The sequence below is a fragment of the Myotis davidii genome, unplaced genomic scaffold (assembly GCF_000327345.1).
Source record: "Myotis davidii unplaced genomic scaffold, ASM32734v1 scaffold1115, whole genome shotgun sequence".
NCBI classification, from domain to species: domain Eukaryota; kingdom Metazoa; phylum Chordata; class Mammalia; order Chiroptera; family Vespertilionidae; genus Myotis; species Myotis davidii.
In genome coordinates this window covers 853,966-867,072 of record NW_006287910.1, presented here as the reverse complement: position 1 = coordinate 867,072, position 13,107 = coordinate 853,966, and the positions used below count along the sequence as shown (strand labels likewise).

General features: G+C 48.4%; 1 protein-coding gene across 1 annotated transcript in view; it reads left to right on the top strand.

Moving 5' to 3' along the window:
* Nucleotides 1–2,697: 2,697 nt before the first annotated feature.
* Nucleotides 2,698–13,107, top strand: part of PLA2G10 (phospholipase A2 group X) — a 12,933-nt gene continuing 2,523 nt past the window's right edge. The window contains exons 1-3 of the mRNA XM_006759692.2: nucleotides 2,698–2,770; nucleotides 6,202–6,352; nucleotides 8,159–8,268. Of these exons, the coding sequence (XP_006759755.1) occupies nucleotides 2,698–2,770; nucleotides 6,202–6,352; nucleotides 8,159–8,268 (334 nt within the window). The remainder of the gene's footprint in view (nucleotides 2,771–6,201; nucleotides 6,353–8,158; nucleotides 8,269–13,107) is intronic.

Here is a 13,107-nt window from a genome sequence, read left to right as displayed (position 1 = left end):
ATTTGGATGGGCTTAGGGGGTGACGTGGGTTACAGAGATTGGTCATTTAGGTCAGGGTTTTTCATCAGGGTCTTACAGCACAAAGGTCAGGAAGTGACCAGCACATTCTGAGGCTTGGGCCGTCCCCTACTATAGCCTTATCAGGACCTTAGCTGCATTCCTGGAGCTTCATTGGTCCACTCAGGTGGTGTTTGGGGAAGTTAGGTCCATACCAGCATTCTTGTGGTCACTCAGAAAAGGAGGGGGCTTGGGCTGAGGGCCCAGCTCTACAAGGCAAGATAGGGGAGAGGGAGGGGAGTATGTTTCTGCTTTGTCCTTTCAAGAGCTCTTGCTGAGACTTCATTTTGAGGATTTTTAAAGGCTGGGAGTTGAGGGGAGGTCATAGGAGAGGATCTCAATAGAATATTCATCATTTTTATGCTGATGTGCCAAAATGAGATTTATTCCCTTAATTTCATCTGTCCTTGGCACAAATGCCACTAATTGGATTTCTGCTCTCTGGCTCCCTTAGTGATTTAAACTAATCAGCCTCTGGTTGGGGAGAGGTGTAAGCCATTTACTCTTAAGTGTCTTCGATTTAGGGAAGATAGGATTACTAACTAGATGGTTGCAAGCTGCTTGGTCATTTGTCCATCTCAGTTTCCGTATTTTACTTGCCTAGGAAATTTCCTAGCTTCTTACTATCCTGCCTCAGAAGGAGGCAGACAGATTTGGCAACATGTAGAAACGAATTTTAATCTGGGCACCCACAATTCTTGGTTCTTAACTTCTCTGAGCCTCGATTTTTTCCTGTGAAATGGGGACACCGGAGGGGTCTGAGGCTGTGCTAAGATCATGGGTCTGGCCCTGGCCGGTTTGGCTCAGTGGTAAGAGCATTGGCCCATGCACTGAAGGGTCTCGGGTTCAATTCCAGGTCAAAGGCACATACCTGGGTTGCAGGCTTGATCCCAAATGGGACACGTGGACGGCAACCAATCGATGTGTCTCTCTCACATCAACAAATGTTTCTCTCTTCTCCACCCCCGCCCCCCCTCACTCTCTAAAATTCTGAAAGGTGGGGATTCTTACCACATACATTATAGCTAGTGAGACATTGTTACTGGAAAAGGCTTTGGCTGGGGCTTTGCCTAAGGCCAGCCATAGTGTGTGGGTTCTTGACTTTGAGCAGGAAAAGCTTCACAATACGAGTCCAGGTGAATTTTAGAGGACGTTTATTCAATCTGGGGAACCGTGAAACAAGGAAATGAGCCTAGGCTTGTCTGCTTTTGGCTCACTGAAAAGTCAGAGTAGAGGGGGCCTCAGGGACAGGTTCAGGAGTTTTGCCTGGGACTGTTTTGCTGTTGTATTTGCTGCCCTGATTGCAAGCCTGGTGAGGTCCCTTAGAGGCACGCCTGTGGGGAAAGAAGTTGTGGGGAGGCGTGGGCATGGTCCTGGGAGGGAGCGTGAGGGCTCCTTTGTCTCAATGATTTTATCTCTCGCCAGCAGGAACCAAGTCCCATGCTTCCCCGCAGGGGAGGTCTCAGGAGAGGGTTTCAGCAGAATATTCATCCGTCTTCCCGTGTGTGCTCCGTCAGGGTCGTGGTCTTCACTGATTTGTGAATGTCAGGGCGTCCTTAGTCACTGCAGCTGGTCCTGGTGTCACCCACCTGGTTTTGCTGCTTTTCTGGGCCTGGAGCTGAAATACAAATGAGCCTAGACTTGTTATCTCTGGGGAGGTGACCTGCTGTATCTGCTGTGAATTGCTGTTCCTCTTGTTCAGCTCTTGTCTCAGTTTCCCTGTTCCATTCATTGGCCGGTCTGAACGGGACCATTATTAGTTGCCATTGTTTTTACGGGAGCTTGGCTGTGGAGATGGGAGGAGTCTAGGAGTTCCACTCTCAGAAACAGTTTTGACTAGAAAGCGTCAGAAATTGATGACACTGGGTAGGGACTAAGGCGGCCCGTTTGAAATGAATAAAACGAAAAAAAAAAAAAAAAAAAAAAAAAAAAAATTATGTTTACTTTGAAAGACCGCACCCTTTTATGTAATGATGTTTACTTTGAATTTATATTAGTTCACACAAACACTCCATCCATGCTTTTGTTCCGGCCCTCCGGTCCAGTTTAAGAACCCACTGTGGCCCTCAAGTCAAAAAGTTTGCCCAACCCTGGACTAAGGGGAACAGATGTGTGCCACAACTGTCACTGCCTTTCAATGCTGAGCACCTACGGTGTCTGTCTTCACTGCCTCACGGTGGCTTTGCTATCCTTGACCAGATGAGAAGCCTGAGGCAGAAAGGACATGGGATGTGAGGCCAGCTCCCCTCCTACACCAGTTCAGCTCTTTCATGAGAATCCACTTAGGGCAAATCTTTGACCCCTTCAGTTTCCCAAAGGTGATGTTGGTGGTGAGGCAGGGGAGGGGGGGCGCGGTGCAAAGAGCTGATTTCTAGAGGTACCTGGAGCGCCAAGTTTCCTACATTTAAAGTGTTTAAAATAATTTGTCTCTCCCCCTCCTCCAACTCTTCTTTTCGATGCCCAGGGGAGTGCTGGAAGGGGGCTGCAGGTAATCATAATATGAATAGAGCTCCCTTTTTGAGCATTTACTTGGTGGGTCGACCTGTGCTAAATTCCTCCCTAATTCTCCCCAAACCCTAATTGGAGACTTCCTGGGCCAGATTCTCTCTTTTGGCCTTCAGCGCCCATTCCGTGACCAAGATGCAGAGGTCCTGGAAGGACTTCTCTTGCCGCCCCAGGGGCTTGCCCTTGCCGGGCTCCATCCGGTCCTGCGGTAAGGTGAGGGCAGAGGCGGGGCTGGGCGGGGCGTAGGGGTGGGGGTTTGGGCCCCAGTTTGGTGACTATATACACTGGTCAGCCAGATCCTCCCACACCTGCCGCCTTCCTATGGGTCAGCTGCCCCTGTGCCAGCCAGCAATGCTGCCGCTTCTGCTGCTCCTGGTACCCGGACTCCTGCCCTGCGCAGGTGAGTGAGGAGTGCGCCCCTGGAGGACCAAGGAGCTCCTGGGACTCCTTCAGCCCTCCCTCCGCCCCAGCCCTGCTCCCACCCCTCTGCAAGAACTCCAATTTACGAGCCCTTTCCAAGGTCCCGGGAGCCCTACTGCCCCAATCCCTCCTTTCTCTGGCTCACTGACACATTTCTTACCAGGTTTCTAAGAGCCTCGTCCCCTGTCCTCCCCAAGAGCTTCCACTCGACCACTCCTCCCAGGGACCCAAAACTAGGCCAGCCCTTCCCAGGGTCTCGGTGTCCTCCCCAGACACCCCCTCCATCACTGTGACCCTCTTCAGCGACCAGACCCTCCCCATCTACCTGTCCCTGGGCTCTGAAGAGGGACTACCAAGGGGACACCAGAGGCTGGAGGAGCAGGGGAAGAAGGGTCTGCCCTATTTTTTTTTAAAATATATTTTATTGATTTTTTACAGAGAGGGAGGGAGAGGGATAGAGAGTTAGATACATCGATGAGAGAGAAACATCGATCAGCTGCCTCCTGCACACTCCCTACTGGGGATGTGCTTGCAACCAAGGTACATGCCCTTGACTGGAATCGAACCCGGGAGCCTTGAGTCCGCAGGTGGACGCTCTATCCACTGAGCCAAACCGGCTAGGGGTGGTTGCCTTCTTACCCCTCCCTAGGCACCATACTTCGAGAGGCCCTTCAATGACTCCCCATTTCTGGGGTGCACAGGCACACACAGAGAGATACACAGACACCACATCATATACACACACACCCCCAGCCTCACCTGGGAACTTAGGTGTAGGGCTCATGGACAGACTCACACACAGACACAAGCAAAGATACCCCAAGGAGAACACACACACACACACACACACACACACACACACACACCCTCAGGCCCATAGGAATATAGGAAGCCCAGACAGCCTTGGCACTCCTAGCAAGGCTGCTGTGGGCAGACAGAGCAAACAGACCGCAGAGTGACCTGCCTCACCTAAGAGGGAGTGTTTTCCTTGGTTCAAACCCAGTGCTGGGCCTCTGCCCCATGCTTGGGTTCTCCATAGGGCTGTCCCCAGGACCCTGAGATGCCGGAGTGTGGTTAGGTCAGGGTGGGGGACTTCTGGGGACAGCTGTGGGGTATAGGATTAAGACTGGGGCCCTGTCATGTATGCTTAGACTGGGGCTTGGTGGAGCCAGAGGTCAGGGGACCTTTTATGGAAGCCAACTGTGTGCCAGGGCATCTGGAGCTGCCTGTGGCAGAGATCTGCCCTCCAAGAGCTCCCAGGCTAGAGAGTCACTCCCGGAAGCAGATAGCAGCACAATGTGACAGGGCTCCTGTGGTCGACCTGAGGGTGAGGCAGATTCTAGGTGACAGGTGAGCTGGGTGAGGATGGGGTGAGGGCGTTTGCAGCACAGCATATATGTGGCGGGGAATGTAACTGGAGGAACAGGAAATGATGAGCAGGATCTCTGTGGTGGGCATTCAGAGAGGACACTGGAGAGGGGGGAGAGGCAGGCTCCTGCAGGGTCTCTGGGCTGCAGTGAGGCCCCTGAGCTTTCTCTGAAGGGTGGTTTCAGGCAGAAGTGTGGGCAGCACTTGGCCAATCCCGAGAGAGTGAGCTAGATGTAATTCTGGTCTGTACTCTTAAAAAGAGTCAGTGTAGTAACAACTTGTTCTAGAGCAGAGACACGATGACTAGATGTAATGCATAAATCTCTGGCTCGGCAGTCCCAGAGCAGTGGAGAGCAGGCTCCCAGAAATCAGGCAGGTCTGGTCCTGGGCATCTGCTCTGAGACCCACCAGCCCTGTGACCCGGGATGGGTCCTTTTGCCTCTCTTAGTCTTAGTCTAAGGGGTGCACAGGCACACACTCACAGGGAGTGTGTTCTCTGATGCCCATGTTACAGAGAGTTTGGAGATGCCTGGCCCTGAGCAGTGGCCCCCTCCTTGGTGCCCCTCAGCTCTGTCATCCTGGCAGGTCTCCTTCCCCTGCTGTTACTGGGCAAGGAGGACTGAGCACTGGATTGGGAGTCAGAAGCCTGGGTCGGAGCCCCCAATCAGCCAGGTTCTTGTTGGCTGTGTGGCTGTGAAAGGCAGGGGCTCCCATTGCACCTACTGTGCACTGCTCTGTGTCAGAGCCATAACTGGGCTCAGGCCACAGGGCCTTCCTGTGTGGGAGGAAGCTGTGGCTAAGCAGGGAAAGTAAGAGGAGATGGAAAGGGCCCCGAACCAGAGTCTAGATCAGTGGTTCTCAACCTTCCTAATGCCGCGACCCTTTAATTCAGTTTCTCATGTTGCGGTGACCCCCAACCATAAAATTATTTTCGTTGCTACTTCATAACTGTAATTTTGCTACTGTAAACAATATGTAATTATATATGTGTTTTCCAATGGTCTTAGGTGACCCCTGTGAAAGGGTCGTTCGACCCCCAAAGGGGTCGTGACCCACAGGTTGAGAACCTCCAGTCTAGATGGAAGTGGTGGTGTTGGTGGTGGAGAGAACCAGGGACAGGGAAGCCTGCACAGAGGAGTCCTCGTTGGTGGCAGGGACCCTGTTTAGCTCATCTTTGATGTCCAGTACTCATCACCGGGACAGACATTTCTTAAAATCTATTTTATTGATTTTTTTTATAGAGAGGAAGGGATAGGAATAGAGAGTTAGAAACATCCATCAGCTGCCTCCTGTACACCCCTTACTGGGGATGTGCCCGCAACCGAGGCACATGCCCTTGACCGGAATCGAACCTGAGGCCCTTCAGTCCGCAGGCCGACGCTGTATCCACTGAGCCAAACCGGTTAGGGCAATGGGACAGACATTTGATGCACAACTTGGACTCTGACCCTGTCGGAAATTGACAAGGGCAGGAGATTGGGAATCAGGGCATTCCAGGAAGAGGGCCCAGCGGTGAGATCTTTCAGATGCTGTGGCTCTGTGTCTTGTTTTCTCTTTCATGGCTGCCTTGAAGATATTGGTGATAATAGCTAGAGCTTGCTGTGTGCATGGTGCTTTACATACATGGTCTCATTTCAGTCTATGAAGAGAGGTGCACTTACCCCCCTAATTTTACAGACGAAGAAAGCAAGGCACAGAGAGTTTGAGTAAGTTGTTCAAGGTCACCCAGCCAGGGACTGGCAGGAGCAGGATTCAAACCCAGGCAGTCATCCAGGCTCTTTTCAGGCCAGTGACCTTCCCCAGGGCCAGGGAAGACCTGACCGTCAGCCTCTAACCCTTGTTTTCCCCCAGCCTCCTTGAAGTCACATGTGCACCGACGTGGGCTCATAGAACTGGCAGGGACCGTACACTGTGTGGGCCCCCGCAGCCCCCTGGCCTATATTAGATACGGCTGCTATTGTGGCCTGGGTGGCCGAGGCAAGCCCCTGGATGCCATGGACCGGTGAGTTTATGCGTGGGCCAGGCTAGAAGGTCTCCCACCTTCTGCGGGTAGTTAAGGCCTATGAGGAAATAGCACGTTTTACTGCCTTGCAGGCAGCGGTCCTCCTGGGTAACATTGCCAGCTGCTCCCTCACTCTGGCTATGCAGTGGTTCTCAACCTCCCTCATGCCGCGACCCTTTAATACAGTTCCTCATGTTGTGGTGACCCCCGATTTCACTGTTACAAATTGAACATAATTAAAGCATAGTGATTAATCACAAAAACAATATGTAATTGCTGAAACCGGTTTGGCTCAGTGGATAGAGTGTCGGCCTGCGGACTGAAAGGTCCCAGGTTCGATTCCAGTCAAGGGCATGTACCTGGGTTGCGGGCACATCCCCAGTAGGAGATGTGCAGGACGCAGCTGATTGATGTTTCTCTCTCATCGATGTTTCTAACTCTCTCTCTCCCTTCCTCTCTGTAAAAAATCAATAAAATATATTTAAAACAAACAAACGAAAAAAAACAATATGTAATTATGTATATGTTTTCCAATGGTCTTAGGCGACCCCTGTGAAAGGGTTGTTCGACCCCCAAAAGGCTGGGCTATGGGATGATTTCTTTGGCTGAAAAAACAAACAAACCACAAAACAAAACACAAAACTGATCAGACTTAAAGTGCACCAGAAACTGTTTTGAGAACCCCTTTGAGTCCTCACAACAATCCCACTTCAGAAATGAGGAAATTGAGGCTAATGTTGTGGCCCCACCCCATAACAAAGAAACAGAATTTCCGGAGGATGAGGCCCAGAAATCAGGATTTTTTTTTAAAAAAAATATATATTTTATTGATTTTTTTACAGAGAGGAAGGGAGAAAGATAGAGAGAGTTAGAAACATCTATCAGCTGCCTCCTGCACATCTCCTACCGGGGATGTGCCCGCAACCCAGGTACATGCCCTTGACCGGAATCAAACCTGGGACCTTTCAGTCCGCAGGCCGATGCTCTATCCACTGAGCCAAACCGGCTTCGGCCAGAAATCAGGATTTTAAAAAGATTCCCAGGTGATTCTACTGTGCAGCCAAGGTTGAGAACCACCGTCTTAGAGCTCTGGTCAGTGAGGAGGACAGGTGTTAACCTTCTTGCTAATGAGGGTCTCATAATAAACCTGCCCTGGAGGGAGGGAACCTGGTTTTATGAGAGGGTGTAACAAGGAGACACTCATAGCCTGGGAAGCAGGGGTCCTGTTGACATTCTGGGGATGGGAGCTGGCACTTAGGCTGAGACCTAAAGGAGAAAGTGGGCATGCAGTTGTCCTAGGCCAGCCGTGGGCAAACTACAGCCCGCGGGCCGGATCCGGCCCGTTTGAAATGAATAAAACTATTGAAATAAAAGACCATACCCTTTTATGTAATGATGTTTACTTTGAATTTATATTAGTTCACACAAACACTCCATCCATGCTTTTGTTCCGGCCCTCCGGTCCAGTTTAAGAACCCATTGTGGCCCTCGAGTCAAAAAGTTTGCCCACCCCTGTCCTAGGCAGAGGGCAAAGGCGGGAGGCAGGCTTGTGCTAGCAACAGAGAGGAGAGTGGTTCTGCTGGAGCTCAGAGACCACGGGAGTGAGGCAGGCCGGGGCCAGGCTCAAGCATGGCGGGCAATGGAGGCAGTGCAGGACACACTGAGGTCAGTAGACGTATTTCCCAAGATAGGATTCTCAGGAACAAAGTTTGGACCAGAAGATGCTCACCCATAGTCCTGGCGTGGAAAGATGGCCAGGAGAGCAGCCTTCACTCACCTGCTGGTCTGCCTGTTTGCTGTCCACAGGTGCTGTCACCGTCATGATTGCTGCTACCGGCATGCCAGTGAGGAGGCTGGCTGCATACCCAAGCTGCAGTCCTACCCTTGGACATGCAACAATCAGCACATTGAATGTGGTGAGTTCCCAGCAACACCCACACCAACCTTCCCCAGAGTTCCTGGGGCATCTGCTTGTAATAACTTACCACTGCTTCCAGCTCCCCATAGACCACCCTTTGGACTGATCTAATATAAATGATCTCTAATACTGAACACTTAAACAAATAAACAAAAAAACACACATTTCTTTCTTTTTTAAAACATTTTAAAAAATATATAGTTTTATTGATTTCAGAGAGGAAGGGAGAGGGAGAGAGAGAGAGAAACATCAATGATGAGAGAGAATCATTGATCGGCTGCCTCTTGCAAGCCCCCTACTGGGGATTGAGCCCACAACCCAGGCATGTGCCCTTGACCAGAATCAAACCCAGGACCTCCAGTCTACAGGCCAACGCTCTATCCACTGAGCCAAACCAGCAAGGGCCAAAGAAACCCATTTCTTTTCTGTCTGGACAAAAATGGAAAAAGAGAGAAATGACACCAGAAATAAACTACCTAACTGTCCATCAGAAGGGGCCTGGGTATCCTCACTGTGGAAGACTGCAGCCTGGAGAAGGGATAAGGTAGAACCATATGCTGACATGGAAAGATGTTGAGTGAAAAAGCAAACTGCAGAATGACATGTTCATTGTGTTAAAAAGAAAAACTTGCAAATAGTACCATACTACTTTCCACAACTACATGTGGACGCTTGCAAAGCTCAGAAAAATGTAAAGACACACTCCCAACTGAGGATGGCTGTGGTCATTTCTAGGGACAGAACCAGGTTGAGGGGAGTGATGGTAGGAGGCAATTTTATGTTCTCTGTCATGTTTCCATTTTTTTTAAAAAGATTACCTTCATGAATTATTTGTGGATTAAAAGTTAAAAGAAAAGGAATATGCAGACTGATGGGATCTATGCAAATTACTTGGACATGTAATGAAACAAAATTTAAAAATGTGGGTGGAGGACGGATGGACAGATTACCTTCTTGGAGATGGTACTTACAAGTGGGTGGTTGTATATCTCATTGCGGTTTTTATTAGCTTTTCCCTAATGTTGAGCATCTTATGTGCTTGTTGGCCATTTTTATATCTTTGGAGAAATGACTATTCAGGTCTTTTGCTAATTTTTAATTGGGTTATTTGTCTTCTTGTTGTTATTCTGGGCACTGCACCCCTATCAGATATGTGATTTACAAATATTTTTCTCCCATTCTATAGGTTATCTTTTCATTTTCTATCTTTTTCTTGTTAATTATCAGCCAAGGATATTTTTTTCCATTGCTTTTCAGAGAGAGAGAGTGGAAGGGAGGGAGGCAAGGGAAGGGGAGAAACAGAGACAGAGACAGGAGAGAGGGAGAGGGAGAGAGAGAGAGAGAGATAGAGAGAGAGAGAGAGAGAGAGAGAGAGAATGTGAGAATGTGAGAAAGACACACTCATCGGTTGCCGTCCCCCCAACCTGGGACAGGGAGGAACCTGCAACCCAGGTATATGCCCTTGACTGGGAATCGAACCCTGGACCTCTAATCACTGAGTCACACCTGCCAGGGCTGTTTTCATTTTCTTGAAAATGTTTTTTGTTAATGTTTTTATTGATTTTTAGAGAGAGAGGAAGGGAGAGGGAGAGACAAACATGGATGAGAGAGAAACCTCATCGATCAGCTGCCTCCACACACCCCCTACTGGGACTCAAGCCCGAAATCTGGGCAGGTGCCCTGATTGGGAATCGAACCAGTGACTTCTTTTTTTTTTTTAAATATATTTTATTGATTTTTTTACAGAGAGGAAGGGAGAGGGACAGAGAGTCAGAAACATCGATGAGAAAGAAACATCGATCAGCTGCCTCCTGCACATCTCCCACTGGGGATGTGCCTGCAACCAAGGCACATGCCCCTGAGCGGCATCAAACCTGGGACCCTTCAGTCTGCAGGCCGACGCTCTAGCCACTGAGCCAAACCTGTTAGGGCCGAACCAGTGACTTCTTGATGCATGGGTTGATGCTCAACCACTGAACCACACTGGCCAGGGCTCTTTTCATATTTTTAAAAAATATATTTTATTGACTTCAGAGAGGAAGGGAGAGGGAGAGAGAGATAGAAACACCAATGATTAGAATCATTGATTGGCTGCCTCCTGCAGTCCCCTACTGGGGATTGAGCTCGCAACCCAGGTATGTGCCCTTGGCCAGAATTGAATCCAGGACCCTTCAGTCCTTAGGCTGATGCTCTAGCCACTGAGCAAAACCAGCTAGGGCTCATTTTCTTGGTAATGTTTTTAGTTCAAAAACATGTGTAATTTTGGCGTTGATGCTCAACCACTGAACCACACTGGCCAGGGCTCTTTTCATATTTTTAAAAAATATATTTTATTGACTTCAGAGAGGAAGGGAGAGGGAGAGAGAGATAGAAACACCAATGATTAGAATCATTGATGTTTCTATCTCTTTTTTCCTCTCCTTTCCTCTCTGAAATCAATAAAAAATACGTATTTTTTAAAAAGTTGTAATTTTGGCCCTGGCTGGTTTTCTTAGTGGTTAGAGCACTGGCTCTCAGACTGAAGGGTCTTGGGTTTGATTCCCAGTCAAGGGCACATACCTGGGTTGCGGATTTGCACCCGTCCCCTGTCCCCCACCCCAGTCAGGGGCATGGGCAGGAGTCAACCAGTGCATGAGTCTCACATGGATGTCTCTCTCTCTCTCTCTCTCTCTCTCTCTCTCTCTCTCTCCTTCTCCTCCCTCCCTCCCTTTCATTCTCTCTAAAAATCAATGGGAAAAATATCCTGCGGTAAGGATTAAAAAAAATGTAATTTTGATAAAACCCAATTTTTCTGTTTTGTCTTTCTTTTTAAGTCCTCATCTGATATTTTCCCTGTTGATTTTTAAAGAGAGTGAAAGGGTTTAATCCACATGCAGGATTAAACCTGCAACCAAGGTACATGTCATTGACCAGGAATGGAACCCAGACCCTTTGTTCTGTGGACCGACGCTCTAACCACTGGACAACCCTGCCAGGGCTATTTTGTCTTTTCTTGATCATGTCTTTGGTGTCCTATCTATGAATCCATTGCTAGATCCAAGGCCATGAAGACTCATGTCCCTGTTTCCTTCTAATAGTTTTATCATTTGAATCTTGCATTTCGGTCATTGATCCACTTTGAGCTAATTTTTGTAGATGGTGTGATAGAATCTAACTTCATTGTTTTGCATGGACTATCCAGTTGTCCCAGTACTGTTTGTGGAAGAAACTCTTCTTTCCCTTGTTGAAAATCTCTTGGCCCTAGGAGGATGACCTCTCCGGTCCTCAGTTGCCTTACCTGGAAGATGGGTGTAGTAAAGATGAAAAAAGGGTTTATAATGTGGTAAACAGATTGGACAGAGGTTACTACTCTCTCCCATCTCGTCTCCTCCCTCTCTCATCCTGATCTGAACCTCTCTCTGACCCACTACCTCCCACTAGAGAGAACTGAGGTTCTGGTGTGACTTTCTACTGGAATCCTAGCTCCTGCAGCATGGTCTGTCCCGGAGGAAAGGAGGCAACGAAGAGTTACTAGAAGGATGGTCTTAGATAGGCACAGGTCCTCAGCCATATCTCCTCAGTATGACTTAGGAGCTGGCATAAGAACTAGGCTGACTTAATATTGAAAAATAATATTAATGTTTAGGACTGAAAGTGCCCCAGACATCGTCTCGTCCAGCCCTCTCATAGAGTCGGAGACACTGAAGCACAGGGAAAGCAGTGACTTGCCTGACGTGGTGGTGATGTGCTTACTCCTGGGCACATTCCCTGTCCCCAAACTGCCCCTCCCGGTGTGGGCAGGGAGGAGGTGAAATGGGCGTTGAGTTGGAAATCTTTTTTTTTTAAAATATATTTTATTGATTTTTCACAGAGAGGAAGGGAGAGAGATAGAGAGCCAGAAACATCGATGAGAGAGAAACATCGATCAGCTGCCTCCTGCACATCTCCTACTGGGGATGTGCCCGCAACCCAGGTACATGCCCTTGACACGAATCGAACTTGGGACCCTTCAGTCCGCAGGCCGATGCTCTATCCACTGAGCCATACCGGTTTCGGCTGAGTTGGAAATCTTAAGATCTTCCCCTTCTTCCCTTCGACTTGCCCCTAACCATGTTAAAATGGAATTTGTAAAATATTTGTTGATGGAGTCTGTGCCTGTTTACAGACCTGCCCTCCCTGAACCAAATGAAGAGAACCAAAATACCTATTATACATTTTTGACTAAAAATATTCTCTTATTCTGTTTGGAGATATTCTGAACATAGTTGTTTATTTAATTACAGGTGTGGCCCATTTTCCATTTATGGGCCTGACTTAAATATATTTTTAAAATGTTAAGCATATAATAATATTTACTGGTAGGCCTTTATTTTAAACTTAACCCATGGGAGCTATTTTTCCTTTTAAATTTTTATTATTCTGGAATAACATGATGCTGTTAGGTTCCTGAGGCTATCGAGCAGTGAGACCAAGTCTTGCTTTTGAAAGAATCTTTCTTGCTCAGAGGTGAGGGTGGGAACAGAAGGGAGGTACAGGTGCTGGATTGTTGGGGTCCAGCCCCAGCAGGTCCAGGGGTTCCCAAAGGTGTGGATGGAGTCGGTGAAGAAGGAATGACACGGAGACAGCGTTCAGTTGATCAGCATAGCCAGGTTCTCTCTTTATTCTCTCCTTTATTGTCCTGTTACAACTGGATTTATAAGCATGACATAATGGTATGTTTTGGGTCCTCACTTGGCCTTCTACAGTTCCTGGTTTCATGTCCATAGTTTCTTATCTGACCTTTGCCAAAAATCCTGTCTCTATCTAGTTCTGTTGATTTTAATCTTGTCTAGGTTAATCTCTGTGTTCCATTATAAGG